Source organism: Carlito syrichta, unplaced genomic scaffold (assembly GCF_000164805.1).
Source record: "Carlito syrichta isolate Samal-C Ts95f unplaced genomic scaffold, Tarsius_syrichta-2.0.1 Scaffold306659, whole genome shotgun sequence".
NCBI classification, from domain to species: Eukaryota; Metazoa; Chordata; class Mammalia; order Primates; family Tarsiidae; genus Carlito; species Carlito syrichta.
The window spans coordinates 674,220-696,788 of NW_007250755.1; the positions used below are offsets into that span (position 1 = coordinate 674,220).

The window sequence follows — 22,569 nt, forward strand, 5'->3', positions numbered from 1 at the left end:
CGCTGGAGCCCAGCAGGTCGATGCTGGGGTGACTGTGAACGTACCACTGCACTCCAGCCTGGGCAACGAAGTGAGACTCCAACTCAAAAAAGAAATGAAAGAAAGAAAAAACAATAAGCTTCTCTCTAGCCAAAGGACCAGGAAAGAGCAAGCAGACAGGGCAGGAACTTTAGACAGTGAGTGCTCTGCTATGTTTAAGTGCCTCAGGAAAACATGCAGCAATACGGCACCTTCCCCTATCAGAGGCCTACAGAGGTGCCTGAACTTCCACTCCACTCCTCCCTCCTAGTCACCAGAGGTTGAATGGGGACTAGGGTTCTGCCCACCTGATAGCTTTGATGAGGCCTTCTCTTATTCCTCCTTATGAGGATATGTGGTGTCAGCTTGACAAGATTATGGAATACCTGGAGAGCTGGTAAAGCATCACTTCTGGGTGTGTCTGTGAGGGCATCTCTAGAGGGTGGCCTGGGAATTCAGTATACTAAATGGGGGATGATCTACCCTAAATGTGGGCTGGCACCATCCAGTCAGCTGGGGGATCAGATAGAGCAAGAAAGGGGGGGGAGGGTGATTCTCTCTCTCTAGGAGATATTCTTTTCTTGCCCTTGGACATCAGAACTCTAGCCCTTCTGACCTTTAGATTGCAGCAGTCCCCAGGTTCTACGGTTTTAGATCTCAGCTGAGAATTACATTGTTGACTTCCCAGGTTCTCAAGCTTTTGGTCTTGGACTGAGCCTTGCAACAGGCATCCCCGGATCTCCAGCTTGCAGATTGCTAATTGGGACTTAACTTCCTTGATCGTGTGATCCAATACCCCTCACATATCTACCTGTCTGTCTATCCTTCTATTCATCCATCTTATTGGTTCTGTCTCCCTGGAGAATCCTGACTATACTGACCCTCAGTTAGATTAGTCAAAGACCTCCTAAAACATGAACTAGATAAGATCTGGAGTCTTAAAAGATAGAACCCAAAATGTCCAGGGTACGATAGAAAATTTTTACATGTCATAACTGGAATTAGAAAACCAATAGATGCCAACTAAGTTGATACAGATGTTGGGATTATCTAACAAGGATTTTAAAGCAGCCATCATAAAAATGCTTCAACGAATAGATTAGAGATACATGAAAAATGCAAAGGCCAAACAAAAGAATAGAAGATAAAAAAGGAACCAAATGGAAATTTTAGAGCTGAAGAATATGATAATGAAATTAAAATCTCAGTGGTGAACTTAACAGTAGACTAGAGAGGACAGCGAAAGGAACCAGTGAGGGACCTTGAAACTAGAACGAGAAAAAAAGTACCCGATCTAAATAAGTGAATAAAAAAGCAGAACCTCAGCAACTGAGTGACTGTAATCAAATACCTGAGTCACAATAGGAGACGAGAAAGAGTGGAGAGTTGAAAAGTATTGTAAGAATAATGGCTGAAATTTTCCAAAGTTGACAAAGGACCTAAACCTACAGATTCTGGAAAGCTGAGTGAAGTTCAAACAGGATAACCTCCCCCCATAAAAAACAAAACAAAACAAAAAGCTACACTCAGTTATAGTAAATCTTCTGAAAACTGAATGCAAATCTTGAAGGCAGCAGGAAAAAATCTTATCTATAAGGAAAAATTTCAGTGACAAATAGAGTTCTCGTTAGTAACGATTTTGAGGCTAGAAGGAACTGTCAACCCGGAATCTTATGTCTATTGAAAATATCTAGCCGGGCTCGGTGGCTCAGCCTATAATCCCGCGCCTTTGGGAGGCTGAGGTGAGTGCATTGCCTGAGCCCGCGGATTCGAGACCCGCCTGGGCAACTTGGCAAGACCTCATCTCCAAAATAAATAAAAATAAGTGGGCGTGGTAGCGCGCGCCTGTAGTTCCAGCTACTTGGAAGGCTGAGGCGGAAGGATTGCCGGAGCCCAGCAGGTCGAGGCTGCGGTGGCCGGGAGTGGCCACTGCACTCCAGTCTGGGCGACGGAGTGAGACTCCAATTCAAAAAAAAAAAAAAGAAAAAAAGAAAACATCCTTCTGGAATGAAGGGTGGGCTGATTATGATATTTTTAGATAAAGTAATAAGTAGAATTTATCTCCAGCAGACTTGCCCTAAGAGAACAGCTAAAGAAAGTTCTTGAAACCAAAAGCAAATGATAAAAGAAGGAATCTTAGAACATTAGGGTAGATGAAAGAATAAAATACATCAATTAAGAGAGTTTCCATAGCTTGTCATGGTGGTATGCACCTGTAGTCCCAGCTCCTTTGGTGGGGAAAGGAACAGCAAAATACCAGAAGTTATTCCCTGGGATCAGGATTGAACACCCTCATATCATGTGTTACATGGTGTAAAAGCAGTGCATACCAATCTTTCTCCTTTACTCACTTTCCACGCCAGTGAGAAGGCTTGTGTAAGAAAATGTCTGGAGCTAGGCATAGTGGTTCATGACTGTATCCCTAACTAGTCAGGGTGCTGAAGCAGGAGGATCACTTGAGCCCAGGAGTTTGAGAGCTGTGATTGTGCCACTGCACTCCAGCCTGAGGAATAAAGGGAGACCCTGTGTCTTATAGAAAAAGAAAAAAACAAAACCAAACAAAACAAATACATCTTCTCTGTGAGTCAGTAGGGTCTTATACCTTGATCATACTGTAATGAATAGCTTAGTTGCCTCTTTTCCACTAGACTGTTAGTTCTTTTGTACAAAAATAAACAATTATGCTCTTGATATGAAATGTGCTCTTACAAAATGATCGAAGGGGGGAAGCAATGGGTTTATCCCTCTCAGATACAGAACTGCCCTATATCTACTGTATATACAGTGTTTACTGCATTTGGAGCCCATTTCTCTGGCCTCATTCATTATTTCTCTGTGCCACGCAATCTGTCCTTTCCCTATGTTCATCATCAAAAAAACTTAAAATTATTCATGTAGTTTTTACTATACATTTAATCTACTTGTATTTGCTTTTTGAAACTTGCTTGCATTCCTTGCAGTAGGGATAAAAGTGTATCATTCTGTTACACTTAGTTTTTATTCTTGATTACCATTATTACGGATTACTTTGGTTGTATTGTACAGATGTCATATACTTAAAACAAGTACTCAAAGTTCAAAAGAGTTTTTTTGGTTTGAAATGGAGAAAGTGTTCAAACATTTTCATTTAATATGTTTAAATTAAATATGCCCTTTTTCTTATAGGTAAAAATCTGTGTTTATTGAATAATAAATATGTTGGGAAAATCCAGCATTATTACATGCCCAGAAATAACTGCTATTGTGATCATCCTTCTAGACATTTAAAATACTGTATACTGTGTGTGTGTGTGTGTGTGTGTGTGTGTGTGTGTTATTTTCATAAACAGATTCTTGGAATAAATATAATGTTCTTGTTTTTTACTTCACACCATATATTTTGGACAGCTTTCCTCATTAATACTACAGATCTGCAGTACCTCTCTAATCATTCTGATACCTGATTCTTTTGTAATTTCATACAGTTTTCTGTTTGTGGACCTATATGGTTTCCTTTTTTGTTGCTAAGGAAAAATATTTTGCGGTGAATATCTTATGTCTTAAGCACTTGATGACTTTTTTTTAATATTAGAAAGTATAGTTTATTTAGAAAGTAAATTAGAGAGAGAGAGAGAGAGAAAGAGGAGATTCATCTCTCCAAGGTAGAGAAGGCAGCCAAAGCCAGGAAGCATGGCAATGGCCATAGCTCAAAGAGCACATGGCCATATCATAGCTTAGCAAAGCAATGGTGGTGGCAGTGACTCAGCAATGACCTGGCAATGGACACACTTGATGACTTTCTACAAAAGTGCTCCTGGAGGTGGACATTGTTTTATTCTGATTTTTGTTTGTTTGTTTTAATTTGTTATTATACTGTGTTTTAAGGAATCAAAATAAAAATATTTTGTGAACTTTGTAGAAAATGTTTTCATTTATTCATTCCCCTTAGCAGAGGAACTGAGATTCATTCCTAGTTTAAGGCCTAGATGTCTGAGAAAATACAAGAGATGTGCTAATAACTCTTCTGAGAATAATTAAAAACTTAACAGTGATAGTTTGCCTATTTCAGTTGTCCTAATATGCACAAAGGCTACTTGAAGGTGGAAGGTACCTTATTCTTTTTCTTTTCCTTCTTTATTTTTTAAACTTTCCATTAAGAAGATTTGGGAAAGTTATTCCAGGAAGTGGGTAGAATTTGTGAAAGAAAGGAACTTTTGAAAAATGTGGCACTGGGTGTTGAGCGTAGAAAATGTCTTCAAGTTGACTTCCTCCAGGTCAGGATCTTTTCAACAGGAACCAGTCCCTGACGTGACTCTCAGTGAACCCCTCCCTATCAAGGGATTTGAGTGCTGCTCTTCGTGGGTAGTGAGGAAGGTGCTGCTCTATTCTGCTGGGCAAAGGAAAGAATTTAGATTAGGGGTGGTAGAGAAGACAGTCAAGAAGGCTGGATTTCTGTCATAAAGGAAATGGAATTTGGTTAACCTTTGAGAGGTACCTGAGATCATAATAGTGCTCTTGGAATTACACTTTTCCTTATGATTTAATAGAGTTCAGCACTGTAAGATTGTCCAGTTTTGAAAGTTGAACGAGGTTATTTATCTTTTCAGAACTCAACAGTGACAATTGAGGAGTTCCATTGTAAGCTCCAGGAGGCCACAAACTTTCCTCTTCGTCCTTTTGTGATTCCATTTCTCAAGGTAATTCTGTGAGATAATAACTAAATGTAACTTATCTTCAACATTTCCTCAAGACCTACTGATCCCTGTTCTGTGATCCAAATTGGGGGCAGTTTGCCATGTTTTGTTTCGAGCTGGTAGAGAGGTGAGAGTGCAGTCAGCAGATAAGCCTCATACTTGAGTTGTGGTCTGTGCAGACCTTGCTAGTAACACACTGAGGGAGCAAGTAGGGGTGAGTGGCAGTGAGTGTGCTGAAAGGCAGGTGGGTGGAGTCTGGGCTCGTGGCAGAGAATTTTTGTGCTTACACAGAATATGCCTCTGTAAAAAGCTTTTTATTTTGAGATAATTTCATGTTCACAGATAAGCTGCAAAAGATTATGATAAAATTCCTACATACCCTCTACCTGGATTCTTCAAATGTCATATTTTGCCTTATTTGCATTATCACTCCCTCTAGTTTTTCCTCAGAAATGTTTGAGATTCATCTGTACACATCTAAATACTTTAATATAATTATTAGATAAAGAAATTACCATTTATACAACACTGTTATTTTATCTATAGATTTTATTTATATTTCACCAAGTATCCCAGTAATGTATTTTATAGCAAAGAAAAACATGGGGAAAGAGCATGGTCCTGGGTCTAATTGAGGATCACCTGTTGCATTTAGTTGTCATATCTCTTCAGTTCATGTTAATCTGGAACAGTTACTCTTTTCGTGACCTTGACATTTTTTTTTTTTAGAGTGCGGGATAGTTACTTTAAATGTACCTTGATTTGTTTTTTGCTGATGCTTTGTCGTGATTAGAATCAGGTTACACATGGGACATAGATGTCAAATAGTCCTGTCATTAATCCTGTTGACTTTGATCACTTGATAAAGCTTGTGTCTCACCTGCTTTTTCACTATAAAGTTAGTATTTTCTCCTATGAAATGATACTTATCCAAGACAGGGGACATTATGACTTATACAGACAAAAAAACATGAACACGTGTCAAAGATTTTACCTAATGTTCATTGAGGGAATCAGTAAGATGTTACAACTAGTCCAAATGAGAAGCCAAAGAACAGGCACATTATAGGTCAGAATTATTGCTACAACTATGCAAACACAGATGAAATAGGCGGACATGATTTATGTGTCCACAGACAACAGTCCTTTTACATTGCTATCACTTGTAAGTTATAGAGTTATAAAATAACTCAAAGGCAGTGAAAGACTAGACTCAGGCACCTGTTTGTTATAGACCAGATATGACCCAAATCCCGCATACCACATGGTTTTATACAGCTATGAGTGGTTTTTGCAGATGAACATTTGTCGTCAGTTTGGGGGTAGAGAATACTAACTTGAACCCTAGTTAAGCTAATTCTTCCTGAAAAAAAGAATTCCATTATTTTAATTACTAGTTGCTTGATATTACAAAAAACTGTACTCAATTATTATTTTGTACAGATACTAATTTTTATTTTGAATTTTGTAAATATATTTATGAAAATTTATTGTCTTATTTTAATGAATACCGATACAACGGGGACCCCCCAAAAACCCAGAATTTATTTATAAAAGTGTGTATTTTCTTACATGTTTAAACTTCAGTCACCTTCAAAGTACTCTCCTTTTGATGCAATACACCTATCGAGATGCTTTTTCCACTGCTCAAAACAGTTTTTGCCCTCGTCCATTTTGATGCCTTTTTGTGCTTCTGCCTTTTTGTTTTACCTCTTCCACATCAGCAAAACGTTTCCCTTCAAGGACGTTTTTCATTCGGGGAAACACAAGAAAGCTGCTCAAGGTGTGACCGGGTAAATAGGGAGGGTAGGATGTGGGGGAGGTCATGCCATTTTGGGTCAGATGCTGCTGGACATTCAGCACTGTGTGGGCAGGGGCACTGTCATGGTGGAAGAGCCCGTCGCCTGTTTGCCACAACTCAGAATGCTTATTGAAAACGCAGCCTCTCAACAGCAGTGCTAGCTGGTTCGCTGATGCTGATGGGTTCCTAGAACACTTACCTAGTGAGGGAAGCCTGTACTACAAGGGGCATGCCCTCCAAAAGATTATTCCGGGTGTTTTGAGGTCCCCCCTTGTATATTATCTTTAATTGTGCTTCTTAATTCACAAAGCCTTAAATATTTACTATCTGGGTATATAAATTTGCTCTTTTTACTTTCTTTTACCTTACTTTCACTTCCTAAGAAAATGTAATAGCATCAAAAAGATGCATCATCTTACTTTAAATCGGGCTACAGCAGATGTAGAAAAAAAGGCACAGGTCTAAGATGCACAGCCTGTATTGCAGCTCTGTTCTAATAACATTGAAGCCTCAGCTGGTCCAAACAGGCTGTGGTTCTTTTTTCAGCTCTGAAACAGCTGTGCTAGTTCTATCTTGGTCTTCCTTCTGCATTTCAGTGCCAGTAGACAGTTATTTTCCTAAGGCTCTAGAATCAAGAAAGATTTGTGAAATTTGTATTAATAGGAAAAAAACAACATGATTTTTATTCATTGAGGGATATATGCCACAAAAATATCTAGCATGATGTTTGTTTTAATTAAGTTTTTACAGTTGCAGCAAGATTGAGGTTCTAGAACAGATTTTAAAAAGTGTTTTACATCATCAAATTTCCTATTCTTAACTCTGTTATTTTAGAAAACACATGAGGTAGGTTGTTATGGCAGCTTTTTGGCTAGCATTTGGGGTTTTGTCAATTGATTTCTGCTTTAAAACAGCCATTAATTGTGGTGCCTGCTAAGTTAACCTTCAGTGAAAGGATGATTACTTACACATATTAAAATGCTCCTTAAACTGGGTGTGGTAGCGTGTGTGCCTATAGTTCGGCTACTTGAAAGGCTGAGATGGAAGGATCACCAGAGCCTGGCAGGTCAGTGCTGGGGTGGCTGTGAGTGTGCCACTGCACTCCAGCCTGATTGGCAGAGTAAGACTCCAACTCAGAAAAAAAAAATTAATTAATTAAACTCTCCTTAGACTTGCTCATCTGTCCCTTGGGATAGAGTCTTCTTTTTGGGATTCAGCCTCAATTGTTATTTGTTTAAATTTGATGAGAAAGATATAATTTTTTGATAAAATATGGGAAAAGTAGATTCTATATATGAAGGAATTAGAATTCTGAAGTTTAAAAGATGTATAGGGTTTTAAAATACAATTTGTCCCTATTACAAGTTGTCTAAATATGAGAGAAGGAAAAATATCGGTACATTATTTATCATTATTTTACATATTGTATCATTCCCAATGCTCCTTTTCACAATCCTATGTTCCACAATAATCACAGTCTCCAGAATTCTGTGGCAGCTCTCATAGAGAGCATAAAGGAAGGTTGAGTAGTGCCATCAGTGGGATTCAAAAGTGAGAAACCAGGGCTGTAATGATGAGGAAAGAGTGAATTCTTCCTACTCCCGTGTAGGCAGTTATAATTTTCTAACTGAATGAAGTCTTCAGAAATGTTTATTTTTAAATTACTATGTTCAACAGACTTTCATTGAGCTTTGACTCTCTCTGTACTAGGCCATAATGGTAAGCAAGGTGTAGTCTCTTAAGGGGAATCACATCTGGTTGAGGCAAGAGACTAGGCAGTCAGTAAGTAATTCAGGTGCAGTATCACAGATGTCACTTGACTAACATAGAAGCATGTGACATTCAGACTCACAAGGAGAGCAGGACTTTTGTCTTTTATCATCTGCTTTGTGAAGACCCCTTGAGGTGCTCAGCCCTGCTGTATCAGGCCCAACCCTGGGAACACTGCCTCTTCTTTCCAAGGCCAACCTGCCCCTCCTGCAGCGAGAACTGCTGCACTGCGCTCGGGCAGCCAAGCAGACTCCGTCCCAGTACCTGGCCCAGCACGAGCACCTTCTGCTCAACACAAGCATCGCGTCGCCGGCTGACTCTTCCGAGCTGCTTATGGAGGTGCACGGGAATGGGAAGAGGCCCAGTCCAGAGAGGTAAGCAGGGAAGAACTTTGTTGTTCCTACCTTTCTGAAATTGCTCCAACTTTCCCCTTTGCTTGTGAAAGAAAGAAAGATATTTCTATGACTCAGGCTGTAGATAGGTAATGTCTCAGAGTTTCTAAGCTTCTTTCTGCTTGGTCTCAGCACCAAGCAGTAGAATAAATCCTAATCTATAGGAGTAGCTCTCACACATGGGTATTTTTCAGAGAATCTGCAGATGACTGCACACCCCTAGTGAGAAACTCTGCTCTAGAGCACATATGGGTCCACTGTGCCAAAAGCCTAAGAAATACAATCTACCAAGGACATATTTCTTTTTTTTTTGAGTTGGAGTCTCTCTCTGTCACCTAGTCTGGAGTGCAGTGGCACACTTCCGGCCACTGCAGCCTTGACCTGCTGGGCTCCGGCGATCCTTCCACCCCAACCTTACAAGTAGCTGGAACTACAGGCGTGCGCTACCACGCCCAGCTAATTTTTTTGATTTATTGTAGAGAAGAGGTCTCGCCAAGTTGCCCAGGCGGGTCTCGAACCCGCGGGCTCAGGCAATCCACTCACCTCAGCCTCCCAAAGCGCGGGATTACAGGCTGAGCCATCAAGCCCAGCTCCATGTTTCTTTTTTCATGGAGAATTTTTATTATTTTTTGTCAAATGCATTTTTTCCGATGTATGAGGTCTTATAAAAGTGTAACAATTATTATTTGTTAATAACTCATCTTTACTGAGATTAAAATTTTATGAATTTATTCTGAAAAATTATATGAATGGCTACCAAAATATGCTGTGGGTTATCAAGGAAGCCATATTTTAACACCAATGGAAAACGTGTGACAATTGAAGTGGACTGATCGAACACTCTGCCAAGACCTAAGTGGATTCGTTACTTGAGCCTTTTTTCTTCCATGTCAAGAATTCTTGCTTTCCAATAACTCACCTCCACAAGAACACATTTGACCTTAAAACGTACCTAAATAAATAGTTGAACCCATAACTCTGAGTATTCTGACCACCAAGGAAAATGCTGCAATCTCCTTATTCTCTCCTTTGCTTTATGAGGGGTAGAGGTTGCTGATTATGGATGGATTTGACCCCTCTTTTCACGTTGGAATAAATCTACAACTTACATGATGTGCCTAGTCCCTGAAGATGTTCAGTTTATGCCTCATGTCACGCCTTTCCTTACAGCCTTCCTGTCTGTGGTAGAACACAGCACAATACACAGCAGAGTGGCTACTCAGGAAATGTCTGATGAGGCTCAGATAGGCACTTCTGCTTCTTCTGTAGGAGAGAAGAGAATAATTTTGAAAGAGATACAATTGCTCCTGAGCCTCCTGCCAAGAGGGTGTGTACCATCAGCCCTGCTCCCCGGCACAGTCCTGCCCTCACTGTGCCCCTCCTGAATGCTGGAGGCCAGTTCCACCCTACTCCACCACCTCTCCAGCATTATACTTTAGAAGATATTGCAACTTCACACCTGTATCGGGAACCCAGCAAGATGCTAGAACACCGAGAAGTCCGGGAACGGCACCACAATCTTGGTAAGTGACATAAACAGCGTGATCATGGTTTCAATTCAGACTGAGTCCATGGATTTCTTTCCAACTCAGTGATCAAGTGAAATAAGATCTCATTGCTCTTTTCAGTGATTAGACAAAACAATATTATACATAAAAAGACTATTAGCACTTTGGTCTCGTTTGATAGTGATCTAACTTCATAGCTTGTTGCTGTCATTATATGACAGAAGCAGGGCTACTGTCAGTGGGTGGTGGGGAATCTGAATAAAAAAGAGTCCACTCACGAACAACAGCTCAACGCGTGCACTCATGAGTCAAAACTGAGCAAACCCCAGAAATATATTGCAATAAAGAGTAAAGGAGTCTCACTTATTCTCAGTGGTTCAAAAATAGAATGAAAAAACAAATGAGGTAAAATACTGACATTTGGGAAATCTACGTGAAGGTATGCAAAAATTCTTGTTACTATTCATGCAACTCTTCTGTAAATTAAGCAAGAAAGATGCAAAATATGTGGTCCTAGAGGTGAAAGTCCATGGACATGTAGGTCAAAAGATAAGGCACATCTAAATTTAAGTCCTGGCTCTGTGTCCTCACTAGCTGTGTAATCTCTTGCAAATGGCTTAGATTCTCTGAGCCTCAGAAGAATAGCTTCTGAAATGGAGATAACACCACCACCTGTGCTGAGTTGTTACATTTGGCCCTCAGAAACCATTAAATTTAGGAAGAAACAAAAAATATCCTCAGTAGACCTCATCTGAGATCAGTTTTATACAGAGCTTTTTGTCAGGTACTCATATAAGTTTATTGCAGAAGGTTCTTTGGCATTTAACTGCTGAGTGCCTGTCAGAGCAGAGAGCCAAAAGGCTGCCAGCTTTCAGGGTTTCCCCTTCATTTCCATTTGTGGAGTAAGAAATTGCAACACATTTGCCATCTTTTCCTCTGACTTGGGCTCACTAGTCTCTTTCAGCAGCCTGGCCACAGTAGGGCTCCTGGCTTTGTTCAGTGGCAGCTGAGTAGTGAAGACAGAGCAGCAGTGGTGTTCTTTCTTAGTTCCAACATTGCCTGAGGCTTAGCTCCGCTTAGATTATGTTGTCCATATTGTATCTCGTGTAATCTTTACAGAAGTCCAAGGCAGTTCATGCCATTTTTTTTCAGTCTTATTCTGTTACCCAGGCTGAATTATGGTGGCACACTCATGGCTCACTATAGCCTCGACCTCCTAGGCCAAGGCAATTCTTTCGCCTCAGCTTCCCGAGTAACTGGGAGTTCAGATGCATGCCACCACACCAGGCTAAGTTTTGAAAAATGTTTGTAGAGACAGAGTTTTGCTATGTTGCCCAGCCTGGTATCAAACTCTGGGCTCAAGCAATCCTCCTACCTCAGCCTCCCATAGTGGTGGGATTACGAATGTTAGTCACCATACCCGACCTGTTATCCCTCTTTACAGATGTTAGTTAGAAGAAGGAAATATGGCTAAAATCACATATCTAGTGAGTGACAGAGACAAGAGTTAGACTGCAGTTATCTGATCCCCAAAGTTAGGCATTAGGCATACAATGCCTATCATAGTGCCCAATCCCTGTTCCTCTTGTGCATCTCTTTTTATCTCTTCAAAACATAGGCTTGCTATTAGTTTCTTCTGCACATTTTTTCTTTTGCCAGTTTTACTTGAGAAAGGAGTATACTTTAAAAAAAAACTTGCTATAGCTGAATTTGTTTATTTTAAAAAAATTTTTTTGAGGAGGAGTCTTACTCTTTCACCCAGGCTGGAGTGCAGTGGTATGCTCATGGCCACTGCAGCTTCAACCTGCTGGGCTCAGATGATCCTTCCACCTCAACCTTTCAAGTAGCTGGAACCACAGGTGTATACCACCATGCCTGGCTAATATTTTTATTTTAGTTTATTTTATTTTATTTTAATTGTAGAGACAAGGTTTCACCAAGTTGCCCAGGCTGTTCTCAAATTCCTGGACTCAGGCAATTCTCTTGCGTCCTCCCAAAGTGTTGGCATTCCAGGTGTGAGCCACTGTGCCCAGTCTTTTTTAGACGTGGGGTCTTGCTATGTTACCGAAGGCACTCAAAATTCTGGGTTCAAGTGATCTTCCTGCTTCAGCCTCTTGAATGGCTGGGACCATAAGTACATCTTACTGTTCCTGGGTCATATAACTACATTGTGTTTTTGTTGGTGGTGGTTTTTTTGGTTCAGATTTTACTTGTTAACAAATTTAGGAAAAAAATTTTTTTAAAAAAATCTTTGAGCATACTTCATCCTAAAAGAACCCATTGATCATCTACCTTAATGATTTATATTAGGTTCAACCTTTTGTCTGCCAGGCTCAGTTACATATACCTTAATTAAGAAAATTTCTTTTTTTTTTTTTTGAGTTGGAGTCTCACTCACTCTGTTTTCCCGACTGGAGTGCAGTGGCATGCTCACGGCCATCACATGCTCAACCTGCTGGTCTCAGGCGATTCTTCTGCCTCAGCCTTCCAAGTAGTTAGAACTACAGGCATGCGCCACCATGTCCAGCTAATTTTTTATTTATTGTAGAGACAAGGTTTCGCCAAATTGCCCAGGCTTGTTTCGAACCTGCAGGCTCAGGCAGTCCACTTGCCTTGGCCTCCCAAAGTGCTGGGATTACAGGCTGAGCCACCAAGCCCAGCCCACACTCTAGTTTTGCTAGTTAAGTATTTGCATTACATCACATCTTTTCCAACACTTAGTATTATTTGATTTTTTCTAGTATGTTAGATGTGAAATGCTATATCAGTGAAGTTTTTATTGGTATTGCCTGACTACTTATATATAAGTTTGAGTATCTTTTGAGATGTTTGTGGACTATCTGTACTTTCTTATCTGTGACATGCCTGTTTTTCTTTTCAGCTGTTTGTCTTTCACAGTTAATTTGTTGGAGTTCTTTAGATAACCTGAATAGTGATTTTTTTGTTGGTTATATGTCATTTTGTGGATTCTGCTTCCTCTGTGAATCATTGCTTTAGTGGCATGTTCAAAGTTGTTATGAATGTGTGTATTTACTTGGCACAACTCAGTTCTACTATATTCTTCCTGCTTTCTTCAAATGTAATCCCTTATTTCTAATAGGTCTGAATGGAGGCTATCCAGATGAGTTGGTAGACCATCGTTTGACAGAAAGGGAATGGGCTGATGAATGGAAACATCTTGACCATGTAAGAATCTTACAGTGTGTGATTTCTCCAATTCTTTTTTTAACTCTTGATTCTTAATACTTCTCATCACTAATGGAGCAAGTAAAGTCGTGTAGTATAATGGTTAAAGCAAAGGTTTGTAGCCGAGCATTGGGACATATGCTGGTAGGTCCCAGCTGCTCAGGAGGCTGAGCCCCAGAGCTGGGAGGTCAAGTCTAGCCTGGGCAACATGGCAAGAGAGACCTTGTCTCTTAAAAAAAAAAAAACAAAGCCCGGCTCGGTGGCTCAGCCTGTAATCCCGCGCCTTTGGGAGGCTGCGGTGAGTGGACTGCCTGAGCCCGCGGGTTCGAGACCCGCCTGGGCAACTTGGCGAGACCTCATCTCTATAATAAATCAAGAAATTAGCCGGGCATGGTGGCTTATACCTGTAGTTCTAGCTACTTGGAAGGCTGAGGTGGAAGATCACCTGAGCCCAGCAGGTCAAAGCTGCAGTGGCCGTGAGCGTGCCTCTGCACTCCAGCCTGGTCAACAGAGTTGAGACTCCAACTCAAAAAAAAATTTTTTAATTTAAAAATATAATAATGCACAAGGTGCTTACCACAGCTCCTGGCCCAGAGGGAGCATGAGCTCCTCCAAATACAAATGAGAATTAGCACTCTGGCATAGAATGTAAGCCTACCCACTGAAAGAGAGTGTCCCCTCACTGAAAGGAGAAGTGGAGATGGAGCTCCCACCTGAAATTTACACACAGTGCCTTTTCATTGCTGAGTGAGCACTATTCCTGATACCTGTTTCTCTGGTTGTAGTCTTATAAAAATCTCCAGCTTTATCAAATGACTTGGTGGATTTAGGACCATGTTTTTTTGTTGTTGTTTTTTTAGATTAGAAAACGCAGTTTAGCCGGGCTCGGTAGCTCAGCTTGTAATCCCACGCCTTTGGGAGGCTGAGGTGAGTGGATTGCCTGAGCCCGTGGGTTTGAAACCCGCCTGGGCAGGCGAGACCTCATCTCTACAATAAAAATCAAAAAATTAGCCAGGCATGGTAGCGCGCACCTGTAACTCCGGCTACTCCAAAGGCTGAGGCGGAAAGATCGCCAGAGCCCAGCAGGTCGAGGCTGCGGTGGCCGGGAGCGGCCAGTGCACTCCAGTCTGGGCGACAGAGTGAGACTCCAACTCAAAAAAAAACCAAAACAAAAAAGAAACGCAGTTTATTTAGAAAGTAAATTAGAGAGAGAGAAGATTTACCTCACCAAGGTAGGGGAGAGGGCCAAAACTTAGGAAAACAAAGCGGCCATAACTCAAAGAGCCACATGGCCAGACGAGAGCTTAGCAAAGCAATGGCAAATGGCCAGGGTCCATGTATTGTGAGACTATATGGCTGCTTTAACCTTGAGGAATTCAAAATGCCTTATTTTGAAATTTATGAATAAATAAATTGTGTTTGTGTGTGTATATATTTGAAATATATGTGTATATATTTGAAAAGAAGCTATGGTAAGGGGTTTTAAATGTAAACCTGACAGTCCTAGACCTGTATAACACTTGAACCTTAACTCTTTTTATTGTGTTTACCATCCTTGATTTTCATTGTTTGTCATCTGATTGTCCTCATCTTATCTCTGCCTGTGTTCCTGTCGGGCTCAGGCTCTGAACTGCATCATGGAGATGGTAGAGAAGACAAGGCGCTCCATGGCAGTTCTGCGGCGCTGTCAGGAGTCTGATCGTGAAGAGCTCAACTACTGGAAAAGGCGATACAACGAAAACACAGAGATGAGGAAGACGGGGACTGAGTTGGGCTCCAGGCAGCACAGCCCTGGGAGCGCAGATTCTCTCAGCAATGGTAAGGGGGTCCAGAGTCAGTGTCAACCTTTGAAGGAACTTGGTGCTAGATTGGGAATTCAGGAGTATTTGGGCGATTTTAAAGAGTAAATGAGAAAGTCTAGGAAATGCTTCGTACCTGGCATATTTGAGAAGTTCTTCCTCATGCAGAATGCAAATATTTGTGGCTTTGTTCTGTCGTCAGTGCTCTCTGTGTATGTGCTAAGTGATGATCCAAGACTGTTTGGTTGTTAAACTCGGCCTGACTGATGTGCTCAGTCTCTGGTGTCATCACCGGTATTCCTCACAGCAGCCTGCTTTTCCTCCTCTTATCTCCAACTCTCCACCACTTGTCAACCACTGCCTGGCGACCTCCTATAGAAAGGTTCACTGTACTGAGCTGGGAGTTTCCCTGTCTTCCCTTTTCTCGGCCTGAGGCAGCAGAGACATGAGGCACTCTTCTCTCAGTCCAGGGTGCATCCAGGAAACCAGTTATCCCCCAAAAAATGTTCCATCACGTTCACAACTGAAGAGGTGCCCTATCAAAAGGCATAGCTGAATGACAGGCTATCTGTGATCACTCACCTTTTCTAAGTTCCCAAATGTTCACCAGGGAGAGCGCATCCCTTCTTAGGACAGACCTACAGTGTTCCATTGAAGGTGGTTGTTAGTCTCAAAAAGATTGCAAGAAAAACTTGAGGTAAAGCCAGAAGTAATGTGGTATGTCTAGACATTGGCAGCTAAGGAAACCCCTTTCCTCACCCCACCCACAGCAGTGGCTCTTAAGCCAACCATAGATGAGCACAGTTATCTAGAATATCTGTCTAGCAAGACATCAAAGAATACTGAATAGCTGTAGTATGATTCCTTTCATAAAGACTTCAAAAGCAGATAAAGATTGCCAGGTATGGTGGCTCACATCCATAATCCCAGCAATTTGGGTGACTGAAGTGGGAGGATTGCTTGAGCCCAGGAGTTGGAGCCTAGCCTGGGCAACATAGCAAGACCTTGTCTCTACAAAAAATAAAAAAGCAGGACATGGTGGCACACTCCTGTAGTACCAGCTACTTGGGAGACTGAGGCGGGAAGATGACCTGAATCCAGGAGGTTGAAGCTGCAGTGAGCTGTGATTGTGCCACTGCACTGCAACCTGGGCAACACAGTGGGACCTCAACTCAAATAATAATAATAATAAGTAGGTTAGGCACAGTAGTTCAACACCTGTGATCTCAGCACTTTGAGTAGTCATGACGAGAGAAATTTCCTGAACCCAGGAGTTCAAGACCAGCCTGGGCAACATGGTAAGACCTCATCTCTACAATTTAAAAAAGAAAAAAAAATTTAGCAGAGTATGATGGCATGCACCTGTGATTCCAGCTACTTGGAAGGCTGAGGCAGAAGGATCGCCTGGGCCCATCAGGGAGTTAACAGTAGGTCGAGGCTGCAGTAGCCGTGATCAGCAGTGTGAGACTTCAGCTCAGATGATGATGATGATGATGATGATGATGATGATGATGATGATGATAAAGTGGTTTGTATTTTTAAAGTCTTGGGTGCAGAAACCCCTGGTGGATTATTATTTAAATATTTTGTATGTAACTAAATGTTTTGGTGATTTGGAGAGAAACTGACTACAGGCTTTGGATGGCATTATTACTTTTTAAATATAAAATAATGCAATGTAGATTTCCTCTGTCTGAAATTTTGGGGTTCACAACATTTTCAGGAACAGATTTTGTTCAGGTTACAAGGAATGTGAACATTTGTATACCTAACCCTGAATTGTACTCCACATCTTTAAAGTAAAAAAAAAACAAACCCACTGGGTACGGTGGCTCAACCCTATAATCCCAGCATTTTAGGAGGCCGAGGCAAGAGGATTGCCTGAGCCCAGGTACTCAAGACCGGCCTGGACAACTTGGCGAGATCTCATCTCTATAATAAATCAAAAAATGCCTGTAGTTTCAGCTGCTTGGAAGGCTGAGGTGGAAGGATCACCTGAGCCCAGCAGGTCAAATCTGCGGTGGTCATAAGTATGCCACTGCACTCTAGCCTGGGTGACAGAGTGAGACTCCAACTCAAAAAAAACCCCAAAAAACAAGGGACATATTTATGTATTTTATTTAAGGATACATAAATAAGTACAAAAATTGTAAGGAAAAACCAGAAAATGCTTATCCCAGAAGTCAGGAGGATTGTTTCCTCTGGGGTGTGAATGGAAGGTATAGAGTAAGAGCGATGACTGATTCCCAGGTGGGATTGCCAACCTGGCTGACCTCATTCACACGTTGTTGTGACCTACTACTGCTCACCTTTTGCGGACATGGGACCATTGGTAGTGTTCTCTTTCCTAAATGGGGGCTTATGGGTATTCACTTAATAATTTTTCATTCAATTGTATATTAGTAAAAGAAATTATATATTAGTATTTTTATGAATTTACTAGCCATCCAATATTTGCAATTAAAAAATTTTTTAAAGGAAAGAAATGAACTCAACTTTTCCTCAGAATGAAAGTCAAACCTGAATATTTTCTACAGATAAACATCTGAACCCTTCCGAGGAGATTATGATTCTGGGACTCAAGAATCTGAATACATATGTTTAATGAGTCCAATAAGCAGTCATGTCTGGGGAAACTTTTCTAGTTAAGCCCAGAGCAGATGTGCTTCAGTTTCTTTCCTGGGGCTTCCAGGCAGCTTTTTCGTATCCTGCATTATTAGTTAGCAGTTAAAGGTGACCAATCTCTAGAGGTAAGCCTCTATTATTAAAAGTGAAGACTGAAATAAACCAAAATGGGAGTTAACAACAACTCCTCAGGGAAAAGAAAACTTCCAAAAGTATACATAGTATTGTTAATATCCCTGAGAATAGATTATAAGAAATTTAGAAAATCTATCCAGCTTATATATTCAAATCATGAGTTTCAAAAGAGTGAACAGGATAATGGAATAGTCATTGAAATAATTCTGAAAAATTACCAAGAACCGAAAGATAATTGCAGGTTGAACCAGTCTACCAACTAAACAACACTGTGAAAGAAGTAGATCTAATCAGGAAAATTATTTTAAGATTCTGTACTTAAGAAAATTATTTGGACCTGGATGGAACTAGAGTCTATAATACTGAGTGACCTCTCACAGAAACAAAGATCCAAGTATCACATGTTCTCACTCATATAATGGACCTTGAACATCCAATGTAATACTATAAGAAAATGTCTGATGGTACTGGGAAACTATGGGGGGGGGATGGGATTAACAGTCGCAAATATCTGTCTGGGGATGGGGAAACACCTCTTATCAACAGGGTGCCTGAATGAAACGTAATTGTACACCTAACCCTTAACTGTACCCCACAAAATCATAATTAAAAATATCGATTAAAATTAAAAAAAAAAAGAAAGAAAATTGCTTTGGTTAATTTTGCCCAACAATTTTTTGAAAAATCCACCTCCTGCCTACTCTTTATCATGGTGTCCACTGAGGATATGCCTCCATGAGTGGAAGTGAAGCAGTACGAGTGAGACACGGAGGGCCCTCAGCAACGTGGTAGAGAAAGCAAGCCTAGAAAATATCTAGGTTACATGAGAATAGCCCAGAGCTTGGTGGAGATTTCTTCAAGTTTTGTTTTGAAACTTACAAAATAACTTACACAGCAGGAGGAGAATTTGATACTGAATTTTAAATAATTACATAAAAAATTTAGTGCATGAATAAACAAGGCAATTAACTCTAAGGAAGACAAAAAAGTGTTCAGAAAGATAAAAGAATATAAATTGCATGACTCAGCTATGATTGGCCTTTACATTAAATGTTGACTCTTCATGTAACAGAATTGGGGTATGTTTCTATTGCAGAATGGTGGGAAAGAATTGTGAACGTGTGTGGTGTGGGGGTATGTTATGTACAATGGCAAGCCAACATGTGATGCCTGCAACTGAAAAAAATCAAGATACAGCAATAGAAAGAATTTGTTTAAAAGAGATTGCCTCTGGGGCAAGGAAATGGTTGAGGTGCTGCTATTTTCCTAATTGAAGCTTTGTAGAATTATTTAAACTGTTCCTATAACTTTGACTAACATGGAAAGTAAACAAAAAATTTAAGAGTATTCTTTTTCATAAATCTAATGATGCCAGAGTCAGAGGCACCAAGAGTGATGTGAACCTCAAAGGCAAAATTTCTGTTTGTGGAAAAACAGTTTCTGCAAATAGTTCGTTTTGTTAAATATGACAGCATGCTCAACCAATCAGAATGCATTAAAGACTGGCGCTGTTCCTATTATTGATCTTTGAGTAGTAATTTAATAAAATATATTTAAACTTTTTACTACAAAATATACATTTTGTCATTGGTACAGTAGAAAATATCTATGACCTACAGAGAAATGATGAGCCTAGTGTGCTTTGAACGACCTTCACCACAAATGCTGAGTTCTGCACTAGGCCCTTTGCTCAGTGCTTAACCTTAGATGCATATTAGAACTCATCCTAGAACCTTTGGAAAACAGATGCCCTGGCCCCACCTCTAGAGATTCTGATTCAGTTGGTGTGAGATAGGACCTTAGCTCCTAATGTTGAGAATTGTCACTTTATCTGCATTATCATTTAAGTCTCAGGGCAACCTCATGAAGATAGACATGTTTATTTAAAGTCAGTGAACCTGCATGGCTCATTATGGAAAATACAAAAACAAAAAAAATTCATCAGTCTGCACTGAAGAATTTTTAAATGTAACTGAGACTACTGTATTGAAAACATAATTTCAGCCGGGCTCAGGGCCTCACACTTACCTATAATCCCACCACTTTGGGAGGCTGAGGTGAAAAGATTGCCTGAGCCCACGGGTTTAAGACTAGCTTGGGCAACTTGGCAAGACCTCGTTCTTACAATAAATCAAAAAATTAGCCAGGCGTGGTGGCGCATGCCTGTAGTTCCAGCTACTTGGAAGGCTGAGCCAGAAGGATCGCCTGGGCCCAGCAGGTTGAGGCTGTGAGCATGCCACTGCACTCTAGCCTGGGTGAGACTCTGACTCAAAAACAAAAACATAATTTCATGTACTGAGCACGTTCTCATATCATTAAAGATTTCATAAACATAACTTCAATAGCTATGTGTAATATAGAAAAACATGCCTACAGAGAAACAGTTATGGCTGGGTACAATGTCTCACACCTGTAATCCCAGCACTTTGGGATGCTGAGGTGGAAGAATTACTTGAGCTCAGGAGTTTAAGACCAGACTTTGTCTCTATAAAAAAATAAAAGTAAAAAAAATTAGCTGGGTGTTGTGAATTTTGCCTGTATTCCCAGCTACTTGGGAGGTTGAAGTGGGAGGATCACTTGAGTTTGGGAGTTGGAGACTGCAGTGAGCTGCGATTGTGCCACTGCACTACAGCCTGGGCAACAGAGTGAGACCCTGACTCACAAAAAACAAAACAAAACAAAAAACTAGAAAGAAAAAACTAGGACATGTAAACAAGTAAAAAAAAAAAAATAGAAAGTGAAGGTCACTTTTATTTATTTATTTTGAGTTGGAGTTTCATTCTGTAGCCCATACTGGAGTGCAGTGGCACGCTCCCGGCCACCGCAGCCTTGACCTTCTGGGCTCCATTGATCCTTCTGCCTCAGCCTTCCAAGTAGGTGGAACTACAGGCGCGCACTACCACGCCCGGCTAATTTTTGATTTATTGTAGAGATGAGGTCTCACCAAGTTGCCCAGGCGGGTCTCGAACCCGCAGGCTCAGGCAATCCACTCACCTCAGCCTCCCAAAGCACGGGATTACAGGCTGAGCCACCAAGCCCGGCATAAAGATCACTTTTAATCTCACAGCTTGGAAATATTAATATTTGATGTATGTGTGTATTACAACTAAAAATTGGCTATACTATTTTATTTGATTTTTAGTCCTTATAAGAATGTCTTTCATACTAAATGAGCATACAGGTTTGAGTCTTTCGAAGTGACTAATAAGAAGTTGGACAAGATTTTTTGTCATAAAAATAAAAACTTTTGTTGGCTCAGATTTTTTCATTTGTCATGGAAATGTAATGGGTAGAATATTAATATCTTTCAGTTTAGCTCTGTAATGTCAGGAATTTTTCAAAAAAATGAAAAGTCAACTGGAAAAATAAAAAATAAAAGTACTGATCACAGGCAGCTTCTGACCCTGTGCTCTGTATCCGTCTTCTGCAGATTCTCAGCGGGAGTTCAACAGCAGGCCAGGGACAGGATATGTACCTGTGGAGTTCTGGAAAAAAACAGGTATGTGTCTGATTCTTCGTAGGTTGTGTGTACGTACTGATTTGTGCGGGCGGGGAACTCGCCTTGGGGAAGGGTTGGTGACTGGGCCCTTTGGTTGTCTAAAAACTTGTTCCTCAGAGACTTTGGTTGTCTAAAAACTTGTTCCTCAGAGAGCTCTAGGCCCCTGGCTCTCCCCCTCCAGCTTGTCCTGCAGGACTTCTGACTGCCCGTCATGCTACTTTGCAGGTCACGAATTTGGACTGGCTCCCTCCAGTCTCTTTCATGCCCTTCTACTGGGTCACACTGAGGCATTACGTACCTGTTGACATACATTGTTTTTGGGTCTCTGGCTCAGTTGTTTGCCTATCTCCTAACTTGCGTCTGCACACGCTGTGTTCACACTAATGCCAAGTGTAGTTAATTCTGCTCTCAGCACAGCTCTTCAGTCCCTCTGCTCTTCCTCTCATCTTCGCTGTACCTACCTTAGTCAAGGCTGTTCTTGGCAGGCCTCCTTTTCCACAGGAATAAAGAAGGCTGGCGGGGCTGGGGGCTGTCTGTTCTGGCAGGCTCTGCGCTAGAGCTCACCCGCATCACTGTTGTTACCTCGTCCAAGTACTTGCCTTCTTTTCCTTCTTCCAAGTGATGTTCTTAAAGTCCGATACAATTTTTGGTTTTCTTCCTCAGATAAAATTGATTTCTACAAAAAGTTCAATACCTGTATTCATAAGGATTCTTTCAAAAGCATCAAGACAGCAGTAAACAAATAGACTCAAGATATGAACAGACCAAGTGGCTGTTGGATTTCCTTCTCATTCTCATTGAGAAATACACATAGCCATATTCAAAATGTTTTTTCTCACAAGTAATCAGGAAACTGCAAGATAAAGCATTCTGGATAAATTAGCCCCCAAAGTCTTTAACACCCAATTACTGACAATTTTAGAACTACTGATGACACTAAATAATTCATCAAAGGTTTAGATAAGAAATTAATTAACTGTTACCATCAGTGAGTGCCTGCAGATTCTTGGAGTCATTCCTCACTTTCACGCTTTTGAATACTTCCTTTCACAAGCAAATGGTCCAGACTTAAACACAAGCTATTTTTTTATTTTTTTTTTGAGCTGGAGTCTCACTCTATCACCCAGACTGGAGTGCAGTGGCCGCTCCCGGCCACCGCAGCC

At 40.8% G+C, this 22,569-nt stretch overlaps 1 protein-coding gene across 1 annotated transcript in view; it reads left to right on the plus strand.

Moving 5' to 3' along the window:
• The first annotated feature begins 4,609 nt into the window (after window positions 1–4,609).
• Window positions 4,610–22,569, plus strand: part of CBFA2T2 (CBFA2/RUNX1 translocation partner 2) — a 28,160-nt gene continuing 10,200 nt past the window's right edge. Inside the window, exons 1-6 of the mRNA XM_021715104.1 lie at window positions 4,610–4,694; window positions 8,455–8,636; window positions 9,924–10,177; window positions 13,263–13,348; window positions 14,971–15,166; window positions 21,338–21,406. Coding sequence (XP_021570779.1) covers window positions 8,596–8,636; window positions 9,924–10,177; window positions 13,263–13,348; window positions 14,971–15,166; window positions 21,338–21,406 — 646 coding nt within the window. The 5' untranslated portion in view covers window positions 4,610–4,694; window positions 8,455–8,595. The remainder of the gene's footprint in view (window positions 4,695–8,454; window positions 8,637–9,923; window positions 10,178–13,262; window positions 13,349–14,970; window positions 15,167–21,337; window positions 21,407–22,569) is intronic.